At 57.1% G+C, this 16,439-nt stretch overlaps 1 protein-coding gene across 2 annotated transcripts; it reads right to left on the bottom strand.

Annotated features, from left to right (window-relative positions):
- Positions 1-1,025: 1,025 nt before the first annotated feature.
- Positions 1,026-11,739, bottom strand: TINAGL1 (tubulointerstitial nephritis antigen like 1). 2 transcript variants are annotated; one of them, XM_040227985.1, is made up of 12 exons: positions 11,576-11,739; positions 10,472-10,795; positions 9,497-9,560; positions 5,320-5,412; positions 4,996-5,110; positions 3,755-3,878; positions 3,520-3,670; positions 3,198-3,387; positions 3,041-3,086; positions 2,648-2,771; positions 1,625-1,670; positions 1,026-1,516 (listed from the first exon to the last, which is right to left on the bottom strand). In XM_040227985.1, exons 2-12 carry the CDS (start codon positions 10,785-10,787, stop codon positions 1,376-1,378), a joined length of 1,410 nt encoding a protein of 469 aa, XP_040083919.1. In that variant the 5' UTR covers positions 10,788-10,795; positions 11,576-11,739; the 3' UTR covers positions 1,026-1,375. The 2 variants fall into 2 exon arrangements, with proteins under 2 accessions (XP_040083919.1, XP_040083918.1); XM_040227984.1 differs by lacking the exon at positions 11,576-11,739 and adding an exon at positions 11,327-11,414.
- Positions 11,740-16,439: the final 4,700 nt, after the last annotated feature.

The raw sequence follows: 16,439 nt of genomic DNA, 5'->3' as shown, positions 1-16,439 counted from the left end.
TGGAAAGGAAAGAATGGGTCGTGTTATTCAACCATCCCACAAACTGCAACGCCACCTTATCCAGGGTATAGGTATGGGTACCAGGACTCATTAGTGAACCAGACCCAGTCTCTGTTTCTCAAGGAACTTCCCGCATAAGGAAGATAGTGAAATACCAGTGAAAGGGCAGGATGATGCAGTTGAGTTCAGGGAGGGGGTGTCTAAGCCACGCTAAGAGGGGTTGGGGTGGTCTGGGGAACCACGGCTCCCTTGCACAGCACCTGGCACAGTCATTACTCTCCCCTGATACTGCCTGAGTGAAGAAACCTTGGAGCTGGGTTGGGAACAGCAGTGCGACAGGGGTAGGTGGAAAGGAAGGGCATCTGGGCTGAGAGAAAACAGCATGTGCAAATGCCCAGTGGTCTGCATGTGTGCGGGACATTAGGGAGCAGGGAGGACTCTGGAGTCGCCTGGGCACTGGGTGAAGGAGCTGGTGAGGTCCTGACGGCCTTGAATGCAAGTGAGGTCTGGACTTAATTCCGCTGGCACTGATAGCCTGGGGACATGGGATAGAGAGAGGGCTCACAGAGGCAGGCCCAACCTGGCCTAGGGGTAGAGGTGGCGGGGGGGGGGGGGTCCCTTCGCCTGGGTGGCTTGGAGAAGATGATCTGCAGAGACAGAGGCTCCAGCTTCTATGGGGCTATGCCCCCCTTGCCTGCTGGGCACTGGCGCCAGCTCTGCTGATTGGTGGGTTGGACTGCCCCCCACCCCAGGCAGCGCTGACTCAGCGTCTGAGAGGTGATTCCCACGGGCCCACATCTCTCTGGGGCCAAAGGCCGCGCCATCCATGTCCCACCCCCAGTGGATCAGTATCCAAGGTCACTGACAATTCGGGCTGAATGGAGGCTAAGATTTCTGGTCCCCTGACCCCCACCCCTGCCAACCAGCAAAGCCTCAGGCAGTCCTTTCTGCAGTCCCCCCATATGCCACTCCAACTCTGGCCTGGATTTCCATGCCCAGAAATTTCAAGATACCATAGTTATCAATACTTTGTATTTTTTATTTTAAAACAGTGAAAAGAAAAATAAATATCTTTGAAGAATAAAAGTACAAGGGTGGGGTGAGGTCATGGGCTGGAGACTGGGGCGGGGAGGCGGTGTCCTGGCTTCAGTGATCTTGCGTAGGGGTCTCGCTCCTCCCCGGTCAGCCCCTGCCTGGCCCCGCTGGGAGGTCTGGGGGCTCCGGCCAGCCCGTGGCTCCCAGGCCGGGCGCTGCGTCAGCGGAACCGCGCAGGGATTAGACCTCTGGCGCCTGAGTCCCGTCGGGCGGACGGGCAGGCGGGGCGGGGGGCTGCCGCCCCACGAGGGGGGCTCTTCCCGGTGTGGTGCCCGTGGCCTCAGTGGTGTCCCATGTCCTCCATTCCCACGCGGCCCCAGACGCCCAGCACGAAGCTCTCGATGTCGCACTCGTTGGCGCCGCGCACGATGCGGAAGTGGCCCCTCTCGCCCCAGGCCGGGCCCCACGAGTTGGCCGCCGTCTGGGAACGCAGAGGGGGCCGTGAGGAGGGGAATCGCGGTGGGGGAGAAGGGCAGGAGGGCCAGGGGAAGGTGACAGCGGCCGCAGGGCGCGCGGTGCCGGGACTCACCCAGTACTTGATGGTCCTCCCGTCAGGCAGCGTCTCCTCGCCCCACCTGCCGGGCAGAGCCAGAGCCACAAGGGCGCTGATTCACCTACTTTCAGGGGCTCCCGCCCCCCTGCGGCCTTCCCTAGCTAGGCCCCTGTTGCCTTTGGTGATTTGGTGTCACCTCAGGACTTGGGCGGGAGAAGGCAATGGCACCCCACTCCAGTACTCTTGCCTGGAAAATCCCATGGCTGGAGGAGCCTGGAAGGCTGCAGTCCATGGGATCCCGAAGAGTCAGAGTCGGACATGACTGAACGACTTCCCTTTCACTTTTCACTTTTCACTTTCATGCATTGGAGAAGGAAATGGCAACCTGCTCCAGTATTCTTGCCTGGAGAATCTCAGGGACAGAGGAACCTGGTGGGCTACCGTCCATAGGGTCCCGAAGAGGCGGAAGAGACTGAAGCGACTTAGGACGGCACACCACTGTCCCTCTCTGCACCTCCCTCAGTCTCCACATCTCTAAGTCCCCCACGGGGCACAAAGGGACATCTGGAACGGGGAGCAGAAAAGCCTACACCTTCCAGAAACCCACATCGGGGAGGGGGCACACATCTGCCTGTCCTCCATCCTTACCTGGCTGGTTGGGGGGGTGGAGGTGGGTACAAAGTATATTTTATCGGTTAGACTATTGAAATCAATGACTCTAGCATCTCCTGTTACATCAGTGGGGGAAACTGCAGGCTGGAGGTATGAGTCAGTCAGTCAGGCAAAGCTGGGACAGGCGCTGAGCTGCAGAGAGCTGGGGCAGCCCTTGGATCCTTGTCTGTATTTGATTTGGAGTGATATCTCCTGGTGTGTAAGGAACTGTTCTAGAACACTTTGAAAGGCCCCTAATTCTTGGTGTGCCCTGAGGCAAGTACCTCCTCTTTCTGAGTCTCAGTTTCCTCCTCTTTGAAATGGAGCTTTGCAGAGAGGTGGCAAGGATTCAAGGGAGGTTTAGAGCCCCTAGCTGCCCCCAGCCCCCTTGCCCACCAAGCCCCTTACCCTGTGATCTTAACCGAATGGGTCCCATGCCGGCGGTATCGCTCTGGCCTCCCGAGGCTCACTGGTGTGTGGCTGTAGATACCGCTCTGATATAGGAAGAAGTCCTCATGCACCTCCATGAGGGCTGTGGGCAGAGGTCAGAGGAGGTGGCTCAGCCCATCAGCACAGGCACTGACGCCCAAGCCTGGAGATACATGCCCAGGTCCCAGAGCCTCTGGTACCAAGGCTCTAAGTGGCCCCTCCAGGTGCCACCCCTGAGGAGGGGACATAGTCCCCCACTCCTGGCCCCAGTGGACTTGCTGCTCAAGGCTGTAGGGACCACCTGTGCCAGGGTGCCCAGTCTCAAGCAGGCATAAGCTTCTGATATCACGGGGCAGGATGAGGGGCATTTACCTTGGACAGGACCATTCTCCATCAGCTCCTTCATGATTTCTTTCTCCTGGAGGGTGAGGGGGTGGGGAGGAGAGGATGCATCAGGCGTGAGGCTCCAGCCTTTGGTCAGGCTTCCAGCTCTCTCCTGCCTTTGCCCCTCACTCAAGTGCAGACTTACGTTGGAGCCGAGGCGGTAGGCAGGAGTGACCTGGTAGATGTCATTGGCATGGACATAGCTATTGGGGCAGCGTGCGGTGGCCTGGCGTTTGCCCCGACCCATGGCCCGACTGTGCATCATGCAGGGGGGTGCGGGGACAGCCTCGTCCCGCCCATGGCCGGAGAACGGGTAGCAGTGGTCAGACACAACCCTGCAGGGGCAGCGGGAGGGAGTGGGGACAGAATGAGCATGGGGCAGCCTGGCCCAGGCCCTTCCTGCAGGCTTTCGCTTCCTGAGACCCCTGCTCATGCCCTCTTCCCTGTCCGTGCCCCCTGCTGCTCACCCTCGTCGGCGCAGGAACCACCAGGCACCATCCAGTCGCCCACCACGGCAACCCTGCTGGTTGTGCGTGTCACAAGACAGCAGGTTCTGGGGCGACAGGACAGGTGACATGTGCCCCAGAGAATGGATTGAGACTCGATCGGATGCCACAGCTGGGAAGGGAGGTAGAGGGGCTGTGAGGGGGTCAGGCCTTGGCCCCCCTTTCCCACCTGGCCAGCCCCTGCCCTTGAACCTACCTGCCGTGGAGAAGGCCCAGGAGCCTGCACAGTTGCCCTGGTCTAGAGGGTCGTGGATCAGGTTGGGCCACTTCTCAGAGGCCTCGAAGGTTCTGGGCAGCACCTCCCCTGGACCCAGCACTGTCTGCAAGGTAAAGGCCACTCTTGTCTGTCTCCTGCCTCTGCCCCAGCCTGACCCTCCGGGGCCCTAGGCATGGGAGGTCTCCCAAGAGTCCAGAACCTTCAGCAATTTGATCTTGAGCCCGCCAAGATCTGAGAGATTTGATCTGAGAGATTCCAGCAACCTCCACCTTGACCCAGAGGGAGAAGCAGGCACCATTTAGTGCCTCCCTAGCGTCAGCTGGGGAGTGACTAGCCCTGTTTACAGGTGGAGCGGTTGAAGCCAGAGACAGGTAAGTGACCGGGCCACTTTCCATTCCGGCTTCTTTCCTGCTCTGCACCTTCTGATCCACTTACATCCTTCTTTCCACCAGGACCTTGGGATTCGGGCCCCAAAGGGCAGGGGAGGGAAGAAGCAGTAAGGTCCCGTGACTGGGCAGGCTGCCAAAGCAAACAGCAGGAGGCAGAAAATAGCCAGAGGCCCCAGGGAGTAAGGGCAGGGGCAGGGTCTGGTCACCCCAGCCTTGAGCTGAACTCCCTCTGCAGGGCCGGCCACTCCAGCCAAACACCAGCCCCTCCTTGCCCGCCAGTGACAGAGCCTCCGGCATATGGCCCAGCCCTGTCCGGCTGAAGCACCCCTTCCTCACCCTTGGAACTGTCCTGGCTCTGGTTCCCATTTCTCCCTCTAGAGGGTCCCACTGGTGGGAAGGGAGAAACCCCCTCCTCCCTTGAGGTTCTGCTGAGATGGCATTTGTTTCCGAGAATTGCTGCTCTCTGGCCAAAACTGGGGGAGTGCCTGTCCCTTCCTTCCCAAAATACCAAGGTGACCTCCTGGCCCTTTAGGGCTCTGACCCCGTCATACTGGGACCAATGACATTTTTTCCCAAGCTGGGGAGGCTCGAGAAGCCAGGGAGGGTGAGATGCCGGGACCACAAAACTCTGAATCTGAGCACCAGTTCTTACAGTGCAGTCTATCAAGTTATCGGCAGAAACTTAAGGCCCAGAGAAGGGGAGCCACTTGGCCACAATACACAGCCTGTCAGTGGGCCTGGGCCCTTGGAGAAACAGGGCACAAGGTGCCAGGGTCCCTGGAGTCATAGGCCAAAGGGAGATGGCAGGATTGTAGGCAGGGGTGCACTTACGTGAATCTCATTCATATTGGTGACGGAGGAAGATGGGCGGACGGTGCCTAGGCGGTAGCGAATGCCCTCATCCAGGGTCATGCCCCAGAAGGCACTGTGGTTCCCAGCCCGCCAGCTGAAAGAGAGGGGGTGGAGGTCACAGGCCTGCCAAGGCTGGGGGTCCTGGAGGAATGCGCATGTGAGTGGGAGAGACGCCTACTGGCTGAGTGTACACACGAATAAGATCTGAGTGTGGGCACCCCTGGCAGGACGCGCCTCTCGGGCAGAAAGTACGTGCATGCACGTGCACGCGTGCCCACTGGGGTCACGCTTCGGGCCTCTCACCCGTAGTTGCCTTGGTTGATGGCCTTGATCATGTCTTCGTCCACCAGGCATGGTTCCTGGTCACACTCCCACTGCTCTTTCTCATGGCAGGTACTGGAAAAACAGGAGGGAAGGAAGAAGTGAGGTAAGGCTGGGCATCCTTGGAAGGGAGGAGGCCTTGGAGGTCTGAACATGCAGGCCTTAAATTCCACATCAGCACCTACGAGAGGACCCCCCAGGTGATCCCATGCAGCCCGGTGGCTTTAAATGTCAGTTTCAAGTTCATGATTCTCAAGTTTACATCTACTCCTCAGATCTCTCCCTGAACTCCAGATTCCAGGATCTTGGCTGCTACACAGCCTCACCTCCGGGGTGTCTAATAGGTTACACTCCTCACATCTCAAACCGAACTCCTGCTCTCCCCTCTCCTACTCCCAGGCCTGCACCTGCCACAGTCCTCGAAAACAGCCACTCTATCCTTCCTGGAGTGCAGGCCAAAAGCCTGGGAGGCACCCTTGACTCTTTCTCTCACGTGCTGACCTGATTCATTGGCAGATCTGTTGACTTTACCTTAAAAACACATCCAGAATCCAAACCGCGTCTCATTCTTTCCTGCAGCCACCGCGGTCCAATCACCTTTCACCTGGATTAGGCTGCAGCCTCCTCACTGTTCTTTTCGGCCCTGGGCACCTCCCCTTCACTATATTTTTAACACAGTGATCCTGTTAAACCCAAGTCATATCATGCCATTCCCCTGCCCAAAACTCGCCACTGGCTTCACATGGCAGCATAAGAGCCAGAGTCCTTCCATGCCAGCAAGGCCTCGCACGAGCTGTCTTCTCTCTGGCCCCCTCCTCCAAGACCTGGTTCCTAAGGCCCCAGCCAGCTGGTCCCCTGACGGTCGACACGAGTCGTGCTCCTGCCTCTGGGCCTTTGAGCTCTCCTTCCTAGGAGGAAGCATCCTCATGGCCCCCTCTCACTTCTTCAGATGTCACCTTCTCAGGGCAGCTTGCCCTGAACACCCTATCTCAGCATCCTCCATCCTTCCTACCCTGCTTTCCTGATTTATTTTCTCCTCAGCCTGTCATCACTATCTGACGTATTATAGCTTTAGTTATTTATATTGTTTATACCTATTTCCTCATAGGATCTAATGTCCTTGAGGGCAGGTATTATTTGATATCATCAGTGCCCCCAAACAAAATCTAACACATAGTAGAGACCTAATAAATATCTGTTGAATGAATGAATGAATGAACGGGGCAATATAGTGAAATGATTAAGACCATGGATTCCGAATGGAATCGAGGGTTCTGATTTTAGCTGACTAGTGGCCTTTCTGTTCTTTGCTGTTTAGTTGCTGCATCGTATCTGACTCTTTTGTGATCCCATACACTGTAGCCCGGAGCTTCCCTGGTGGCTCAGTGGTAAAAAATATCCCCCTGCAATGTGGGAGACCTGGGTTCAATCCCTGGGTTGGGGAGATCCCCTGGGGGAGGGCGTGGCAACCTGCTCCAGTACCCTTGCCTGGAGAATCCCATGGACAGAGGAGCCTGGTGGGCTACAGTCTGTAGGGTCGCACAGAGTCAGAGATGATTGAAGCAGCTATGCAGCAGCAGACTGTAGTCCATCAGGCTCCTCTGTCCATGGGATTTCCAGGTAGGAACACTGGAGTGGGTTGCCATTTCCTTCTCTAGGGAGTCTTCCCGACCCAGGGATCGAACCTGCAGCACCTGCTTTGGCAGGCAGATGCTTTACCACTGAGTCGCCAGGGAAGCCGGTGTCACCTTAGGTAAGTTATTTAAAACTCTCCCTCAATGTCATCTGTAAAATGAGGATAATAATAGTGCCAACTTCCAGGGATTACAAGGCAAGCTTGCAAAGCCCAAGGCCTGGCCCATGTTATGTGCTCCGAAATTGTCATCTCCCATTATTGTTCTCAGTACAGGAACCCCGACTCCCCGCCCCCTTGAGTTTCAGATTCAGATCCAACTGGCCTCCTGACATCTCCTCTGGGTATGTGAATAGCATCTCAAAACGGCTATCTCCCCCAAACCTGTTCCTCCCCCTAACAACATCCTCAACTCAGACAACACCACCTTATCTACTGGGCTGTTCAAGCCAGAACTCCGTGTGGTCCGTGACGTCTCCACCATTACTCAGCCCTGCCCCCACCACCCACATCATGTTGGAGATTGCTTTCTGCCACATGCCTCCCCTATTAGCAGACCCAGCATCATGAAAGACTCGGAACCCACTTGCCTCTTACCCCTCCACCACCATCACCCTACTCTGGTCCCGGGACCACGGCAGTGGCTTCCTTACCAGGCTCTCTAACACTTTATAATCCCCTTCCCCCAGTCCACACATCGCACTCTTAAAGCCAATGAGATCTTTGAGCAACACACATCAGTGTGTGCTCCCTAAGTGGCTTCCCACGACACTTAGAACAAAATGCAACATCCTAGGCACAGTTTATGAGACTCAGGGGACATGGCCTGCACCTCCCCAGGCGTCTCTCCCCATTTCACAGCTCCAGCTGCAATGAGCTTGGCCCCACCTCCTGGCCTTTCCACCAGCCATCGCCCCCCTTGTTCCCTCCTCCTGGGCCTGGGCCACTCACGCTCTCATCTCCCTGGTATCTGCATAAACGTCCCTTCCCGAGTGGCCTTCCCTCGCCCCCACCCCACTCAGAGCTAGGATCCCCTGTTGACCTCTGTCCCCCCGTCACACCTGGAACAGGTTGTAATGACAGGTTTATGATTTGTGTCACCTAGGCTCTCGTGCAGGGACAAGGACTGTCTGCCGCATACTGGCCGCATCTCCTTGACCCAGCGCCACGCTGGGCACATAGTAGGTCTCTAATAGGTGTCAACTGAACAGCTGAATCCTGTGAATTCTACAATGCTTTGCCAAGCTCATAACTCTGCTATGACAAGATGCTGAACTTCGTCCTTCTGAGCTTGCCCGAGGCTCCCGCCTCCATTGTTGCCTTTTAAGGAGCCTCAAGGGGACAAGACCCAGTATGGCTGGGCTCTCCAGCCCCAGGAGCTACAGGCATGTTCAGGAAGGTTCTTATCTTCCCCCTCCCCCTCTGGCTCTCAAAACATCCCTGGAGGGCTCGCAGAGTCTGAGGGGCCCCCAGACACCGCCCCATACCCTCCCTCAGGTGTCAAGTGCAGGGAACACAGCCAGAGCTGGACTGGCAGGGAGGTGGCTTGGTCAGGCCTCGCTTGCTGCCTCCCTCTTTGCCGTCAGGGCTGTTCGAGCAGGTCTAGGCAGGGCTGGTGGCAGCAGGTCCCAGCATTCCAGAGGGGGCCTGGGTGGCCAGGCCGAGGGAAGGGACAGAGTGTTAACCCCTTCATGTCCATCCTATCGGCGCCAGCAGAATCATGCAGGCGTACTCCATCTTTTGAAACACACACACGGGTCACACACACTCAAAGCTTGCACATGTGAGTGCATGTGCACTCTCACCCTGACACATGCTGAAATGCATAAATCCTCACTCTCACTGTGACCCAGGCACCCCTCACACCAGTGAGGCAATGGAAATCACTTACACATCACGAATTCCTAAAAGTTTCTTCCCCCCAGAGGCCCTCTCAGTCCCAGAGCAGGGGGTGGAGTGGGTGCAGGGCCTGCTGCTCTAAGTCTTAGGGTCCCCCTTACTTTCATTAAAGCACTCAAGGCTTCCTCCCTCACATCTCGGGCCCTTGATTAGGGTAGTGGCGTACCCCAACCCCTTCATCTTCTTGCTGGGAAGTGTGGGGAGGGGTGGGGGGGGAGGAGGGGCCACATTCCAGGGAAGGCCCCACTACACTCTGGCTGGCTGCCAGTTCAGCCATCCCTGACCCTCATCCGGTCCAGGTCAGCGGATGCTGCAGTCAGAGGTTTCCTTCCTGGCGCCCCCTTCTTGGACTCTCCTGTGACAGTGAGAACGGCTAGGAGGGGAAGTAGCCCGGCCCCAGACAGAAGGAGCTGCACCTGAAGCCGGGCATCCAGGGTTGACTACTCCTGGGGACTGCTGTTGGAATGCTGGTGTAGAAGCTGACATGGTCCAGGTAAAAATTCCCATGTTACAGATGAGGAAACTGAGGCCTTGCCCCCAGCAAATGAGTGACAGGGATAGGATGTGAAACAAGTCTGTTGCCACAAAGCCCACCAGGCAAGCCCCCTCCAAGTCCCAAATACTCACCAACGGTTACAGTTGTCCCAGTAGGTTCCCAAGACTGGATAGATGCGACCCTTGTGCATACATCCTGGTGGGAGGGAAGACAGGAAGAGAAGTGGAACTAAGACCAGGGACGATGGGCTGAGATGGCCAGATCCTCAGAGGTCTGGTGTCCTGAATCCTCCCAGACACACACACACCAGCCCTCACTGAAAGCCAAGCCAAGCTATAAATTAAGACATCTCCTGAGAGTCTCCATATCAACTTCCCACTACTTGGAAGTTCTTCACTGACTCTAACCCAAATCCCTCTTGCTTCACTTGGATGCCAGCCACAACATTCCTTAGATCCTATGCCAGTTAAATGAGCTGGGGTTTGGAGATGGGGAGTGGGACGAATATAGGAAAGCCAAAGCCCAAAGAAGGTACATGACTCCCTTGAGATAATACGGGACTTCGGGATGACAACCCAGGCACACCTGTAGCCCTGTGGAATTATAGGAAGGAAGTCAAGTGATTCTCCTCTTGGATTAGGATGGGTGGATGGTGGTAAGGGCTGAAGTTAGGAACAGACTTGACCCACCTCCCAGGTGTGACCAGCCATCTCAGGGATAAGGAATCCTGAGCAGAAGCAGAGGAACTGCTAGAATGACGCTGACCAATGCTTGTGTGCTTTATCAATCTGAGAGTGAGTCAGCAGGTGGGGCCAGCACCTTCTCAGTCCGGAATACAGAGACAGGAAGGACTGGGAGAAAGGGTGGCTGCCCTTCTCCTGGGCCACATGAAAATCCCACTGACCGAGGTGCTTTTTCAATCTTACAGGAGAGATTCAAGTTGGACCAGTGAGTACTTCGCAGAAGTAAAGAGAGAGGGGCGGGGTCTCTTTCCACATGCTACCCAGAAGCCTCCCCTGGAAACGTCAATGCATCAGCCTTGCTCCTGAGCCTTGATGAGTTTTGGCCTTGACAACGCGACCCACCCCTGGCCGTCTGGTGCCCACCTTGGATGGGGGGGAAGGGGGGTGGCACGCCAAGGCAGAAGTCCCAGAAGTCAGGGCAGCAGTCGGAAACGGTGCGGTTGCAGAAGAGGTCACAGTAACAGGTCACACCCAGGTAGGGCAGGGCGCAGTCATCCGCGCGGCCACGGCAGCAGAGGTCCTGCTCCTGGCAGTACCGGCCCCCAGCGTCCCGAATGCCACGCTGGTGCAGAGCCGGTGCTAGCTCCCGGCGCCTACGACCCCGCCGGGCGCCCACGCCCAACTCGCCAGCCAGCAGCAGCAACAGCAGCAGCAGCAGCCCCAGTGGACGGCGCCACATGGTGCCTCCTGGGCCCAGGGAGGACAGAGGTCAGGTGTTAGAAGTGGCGGGCAGCAGCGATCCCCTGGCACCCCCGGGGACCGCTCTCCCCTTCTTCCTGGGGCTGTGAGTCTGCGGGGATCCAACACGGACCCTTGACTCCTGCGTCCCCTGGCAGGACAGGGGCGAGGAGCCACAGTCTCTGTGCCCTGGTTTACAGGGCGGGGAGGGAGCTTGGGCAAGAAGTGGAGCCCCTCTCTGACCTGCCAGGGGACCCTCAGGGAATTGGAGGTGGGGACGGTGGCATTCTTGGTGCCCCCCCCAAGGCCACACCCAGGCCTCGAACCCCAGGTCTCCTTCAATCCTGGATCCCTGCCCAGCCTCGGTCCTTGATGGGGGCCCTGACTTTGTGCCTTCACGTGTCCCTCGCGCTGTGCCCCTTTGCCCCCCTCTACTTTCCCTCTCTGCCACCTGTCTCGGCCCCTCCGCCTGCCCCTCCTCCTCTCTGCTCCTTCTGTCTACAACTCTCTCTCCCCTTCCGAGCAGGGGAGAGGCCCTACCTGGTGAAGGGTGTGGGCTGAGCCCCGCTGCCTCTCTCGCCTCCGCCTCCCCGCTCCCCGCGACCGCCGCGGGACACTCAAAGTCAAGTGAGGAAAGCTGGGCGGGATCGCTTTTTGTACCGCCCCGCGGGGCGCGCCGCCCCGGCCGGCGGAGGAAGGGAGGGGCCCCAGCGGGTTCGCACCTGGAATCGCCCCGCGTAACCCCCGAAGCTGGGACTTGGGGAGAGGGATCCTGAGCACGCGACTCACCTTGCCGGGTCTCGGGTGGAAGCCGTTCCCTTAGGGGGCCAGCTCCAACCGAGGCAGAAACGTTTAGTGGTCTGCTGACCCTGGGAAGGACTGCCCGGTGGGCTTCGCGGTGGGGCCGAGGGTCTTGCGCAGACAAAGGAAGATTAGGGGGCGGCGGAGTTCCGAGTTTGGGACCTAAGTTAGAGAAATGATGCGGAGAGTGTGGGCGGCAAAAATGACTAAGCCTCCCTGCGACCCCTCAGTAATAAATACAGTCTTGGGCACCCCTCTTCACTGGGCACCAGCCCCCTCCTCCCAAGCCTTGGAGCTGCCCCAAGCCGTCTTGGTTTCCAGGAATGACTGGAATCTACAGAAGGATAGTTTAGGACCCTGCAGATGCCTTGGGAGACTCATCCTCCCCGGGGGGATTTCGGGGAAGATGGAGTGGGTGTGGTGGGGGGGGCGCTGCCTCCCTGCCCTAAGATCCCTCTTTGGGTCTGCCCTCCCCATCAGCCCAGGCATCTCACCAAACACTGCCCCTTCTATCAAATCCACCCCCTGGTGGGGTGGAGGTGGTCCTGCTCAGCACCTGCACCCCTCCAGGGTCCCAAGGCAAGAGCCCTGCCAGCTGGCACCCCCTGCAGAGCCTCCCTCCTTCCTGCCCCAGGCTTAAAACTTTCCTTTGCCCAGGCTGGCCTGGGCCCCAAACAATGGGGCTTCTGTCCCGCCAGGCCCGCCATCACCTTTTACCTCCCCATTGCGCAATCCCCTGTCTTCCAAAGGTTGGGCCCCCGGGCCAGAGGACTCTTAACAGCGGGAGGATGAAAGAGACTCCACCTGGACAGACCACCCCTCACCCTGGGCCTGAGCCGCACAGACGCCCCTGGCTGGAAAATGCAAGCACTGGGAATTCCCTTTGCCCTTGCTCTGACCTCCCTGCCGCCCTCCTCCAGACTTGGGGCATCTCAGCTGGCTGGCCCCTGGGGGAGGGGAGGGACCCAGACAACGGGCATCTGTGACTGAGTTGACGGAGTTACCCCCTGCCTGGGGGTACTGGGCAGGGAGTCAAGAAGGGAATCCTGCCCTGAGTAGGGGTGTGGGGGTTAGAGGAGTAAGATCCTGGAGCCCTAGCATTGGTGCGAACACTCAGGAGCTGGCCATCTGCTCCTTGCCGGGACCTGGGAGGACAGAACAAGATGAGACCCTTGAGGCTCAGAACAGACTTGCCCAAGGTCACACAGCCAAAAGGCAGGCTCGCTACCTGCCAACACTCCACTCCTTTCCCCCAGCCATCCTTAGTCACCCCCTTAGCAGGTCTCAACACCCTCCCTGTAGGGAAGTCCCTTTCTATGTCTAGCCTCGATTTGTCTTACTGCAAAGCGGGCCCCTCGTACTGGGAAGGAGATGGAGGCTGCCTTCAGAAGAGCTCGTGCCCAGAGAATCCACTTTCATGAATCCATTTCAGTGTGGTTCTGGGGCTGAGGGCTGGCCCAGGGGCATCTGGCCTGTCCTTTGCCCCAGATCACCCCCTGCAGGCCCTCCATGTGAGTCTGTGTCATGCACGTATCTGGGTTGGTGAGGTGTTTCTGTTTGAGTGTGTCTGAGTCTGCCTGTATCTCCGTTGCCTATCTCTCATGTGCCCGCATGTCTGGCTGTTGCCTCTGTGCAGTCATGGGCCTGTCCATATGTCAGTGTACTGCTTGCTTGTATTTGTGTGCTTGTTGGCTTGTGCGTTGGTGTGCATAGCTGCGTGACTGTCCCTGTCTGTGTCTGCCTGTCTACGAGGTGTCTGTGTATCTGGGTAGGTGTCTGTTTGTGTCTCTCAAGGGGTTTTAGCTGTCTGCCTGTTCTTGCCTGCCTGTCTGCTCATGCACAGGAGACAGGAACGCAGACCAAGGAAAGAGAACGGAGCCAAGAGCATGGCTCCGAGGTCCCTCGTCATCACCGAGCTTGGCACCGAGCCCACCCCAGTGGAATCTTGTGACTCATTTGGTTCCTTGGCCAGGGAGGAGAGGAAAAGGGCAGGGCTCTGGGGGAGGGGCTGGAACCCCACTTTCCTTTTCCGCAGCTCCTCTCCTTCCTAGTGACTCCCTCTCTGCCTTTATTCTTGTCCAAGGGCCTAGGGCAGAGCAACAGGTGAGGAGATGGCAGCAGGCTTTGCCCTCTGAGCCCTGTGGCCTCTCGGGAGGCAGGTGGCCTGGGGATCCACAGTGATTCTGTCCTTCCTCACTTGTCACCCGGGCAGACCCTGCCCCTCTCGGGCCCTTGGTTTCCCATCTGTACCCTGATACTCCCTAGAGGCTCTTAGATGCTCTTTTCTTTCTACAAACGGTGTGTGTGTGTGTGTGTGTGTGTGCACATGCTCACTCATGCCCCACTCTTTCGTGACCCCATGAAACTTAAGCCCACCAGGCTCCTCTGTCCATGGGATTTTGCAGGCAAGAATACTGGAGTGAGTTGCCATTTCCTACTCCAACCCAGGGATCAAACCTACATCTCTTGTGCTTCCTGCATTGGCAGGCAGATTCTTTACCACTACGCCACCTGGGAAGCCCTTCTCCAAAAGGAGGTGAGGCTAAAAAGAGGCAGTGACCCACCTAAGGTCATACAGCAGAGCAGAGGCCTGGGCTTCCTTTCCTCTCCCCAGAATCCGGCACCACCCCCTCCCCTTTCAGGTTCCCCAGCTGCTCAGGGTGCTCAGCAGGGGCCATTCTCCTCTGGAGGTTGAGCGGGGCCTCCTGGGAAGACAGTGACCCATCGTGCTCTGCTCAACCCAGGTCTGTGGCTGAGGACCCACTACTTGAGGCCTGGGATCGCAGATGTATGGATCCCAAATGGCACTACATCTAGGGCTGGGAGGTCCCTTGGGAACCCCTATGGTCAGCTGGGCAGGCCCAGAGCTTGGAGCAGTATCTGAGATCCAGGGCAGGCCTAATATGGTCCACACTGAGTCTTGTCCTGAACATGTTGGGCTTTTTGAGGCCTGCTGGACTGTGTTATTGAAGCACTGTTCACGGGGCTGTGCAGCAGAAGGTTGTGGTGTCGTGGCATGCTGAAGCTTGTGGGAGATAAGATTCGGGGCCAGAGGAAGGTGTTCCTGCTTGATGTTCTTATTCATTCCACAAATGTTTGTTGAGTATCTACTATGTGCCAGGCTCTGTGCTAGACGCTGAGTGTTCAGGATTGAACCAAATGTTCTACTGTTGCAACGTCTTCAAGCTAATGGGGAAAGAGACAAGCAAGCAAACACACAGACACAGACACACACACACACATATATATATATTCATTCTATCATGTAAAGGTCTATGAAACTGTGCCCATGACATGGGACCTCGAGTGTTGTGATTGTTGACAGTGTCAGAAAGGAGATGGCATTTGATCTGAAACTGAAGGGTGAGAAGGAGGCAGCGAGTCCTGGAACCCAGGGGGGGGTGTTCCAGGAAGCCAGACCAGCATGAGCAGCAGTCCTGAAGCTGGCACAAGTGAGTCTGTTTGAGACACAGAAGGAAGCCCAGAGTGGCTGTGCTATAGTGAAGACCGGGGCGGAGAAACAAGATGAGGCTGGGAGGTGGTGTGCGCGGCCCATCACCTCGGACCCTCAGGCTGTAGTAGGGAGCTTGAACTGTCTTCTGAGCACTAAAGAGATCTCAACGGGGCAGTGAAATAATCTGATTCACGCACGCAAAACCCTACTCCACCGGCTCTTTAGAGAAGAGATGAGTACAAGGTAAGAGTGGAATCAGGGGCCCCAAGGAGGAGGCGATGGTGTGGCCCAGGCTAGAGATGGTAAGGCTTGAATAAGGCTGGTGGCTGTGGAGATCCTGAGAAGAGGGCGTGTTGGAGACCTCTTCTGGAGGTGGGAGTGACAGAACTTGCTGGAGGGTCAGATGAGATGGGTGAGAGAGGAGGAACTGAGGAGGACTTCTGGGTTCCTAGCCTGGTGGGCAATTTCTCTACTGTTCCCGTCCTGGGAGTCTGGGCAGCCTGGGGGATGGCTTGGACCCATAGAGACTGTGTGACCTAGGCTGGTTTCCAGCTCAGACTGGAAAAGTGGGAGGAAGACAGAGTCCAAGGACACTCCTAGGCAGAAGCTGGGCAGAGAAGAGGAGAGAGTGCAGTGGACTGAGCAGAAGCTGTCAGGGAGGAAGAGGAGAGCCAAGGTGAGGAAGCCAAGGGCAGAGGGTGTTTCAAGACCTAGCAGGGGGAGCTTCCCATGAAGGTTGAGTAAGCTGAGGACAGAGACGTGTCCACAGCAAGGACGCCAGGGCAACCTTGATGGAGCAATCTCAGTGAAAGCAGACTGGCAGGAGTGGAGCAGCAAATAGGAGCAAGTGAACCGAAGAGAACAACAACTGGCAACTTTTTAGAATGTTTTACTGCAAGGGGAAGTCGAGAAATGGGGCTTTGGCTGGAAGAAAATAGGGAGGGTGAAGGGAGAGTTCTGTCCAAATATGGAGACTATAATACCGTGTCTCTGTGCTGATGGCAAGGAACTGGGGAAGAACTGGTGTTCCAGAGAGAGGGGGTTATCCAGGATCAGAGTCCTTGCTAAAGTAAGAGAGAGGACACCTAGAGCTCAAGAGGACAGAACTTAGGAGCAGGGACAGTCGTCTGAGAGGCAGAAGAAGAGGAGGTGCATTTGTACAATCAGCCATGCAAAGCTGAGGGACCCTCCGCTGATGGTTTGCCAATGGGGTGCAAGCAAGTTGCAGCCAAAGCGAGACTGGAAAAGAGGATTAGATGTGAAACAGTCCTCACAATCAAGCCCCCTGGAGACACAGAGTGGGATTTCCAGCAGTGCGGAGTGGCCACTCAAATTTGCTGGCCATGCATTTGTAGTGACTGGCCAGCCCGTCTGTTCGCTACTGTGTGTTACGCCATG

This window comes from Oryx dammah, unplaced genomic scaffold (genome assembly GCF_014754425.2).
Source record: "Oryx dammah isolate SB20612 unplaced genomic scaffold, SCBI_Odam_1.1 HiC_scaffold_27, whole genome shotgun sequence".
Taxonomy (NCBI): Eukaryota; Metazoa; Chordata; class Mammalia; order Artiodactyla; family Bovidae; genus Oryx; species Oryx dammah.
Note: the sequence above shows the minus strand (reverse complement) of the source record. Positions and strands in the feature narration are given on the sequence as shown.

Bases quoted from the DNA above. Each gene is read 5' to 3' on its own strand.
- TINAGL1 (XM_040227985.1), bottom strand. From the start codon at position 10,787: ATGTGGCGCCGTCCACTGGGGCTGCTGCTGCTGCTGTTGCTGCTGCTG. The intron at 5,413-9,496 runs GTGAGTATTTGG...CTGTTTTTCCAG, and splicing joins TGGGACAACTGTAACCGTTG to TACCTGCCATGAGAAAGAGC. The intron at 3,388-3,519 runs GTGAGCAGCAGG...CTGCCCCTGCAG, and splicing joins TGGTTCCTGCGCCGACGAGG to GGTTGTGTCTGACCACTGCT.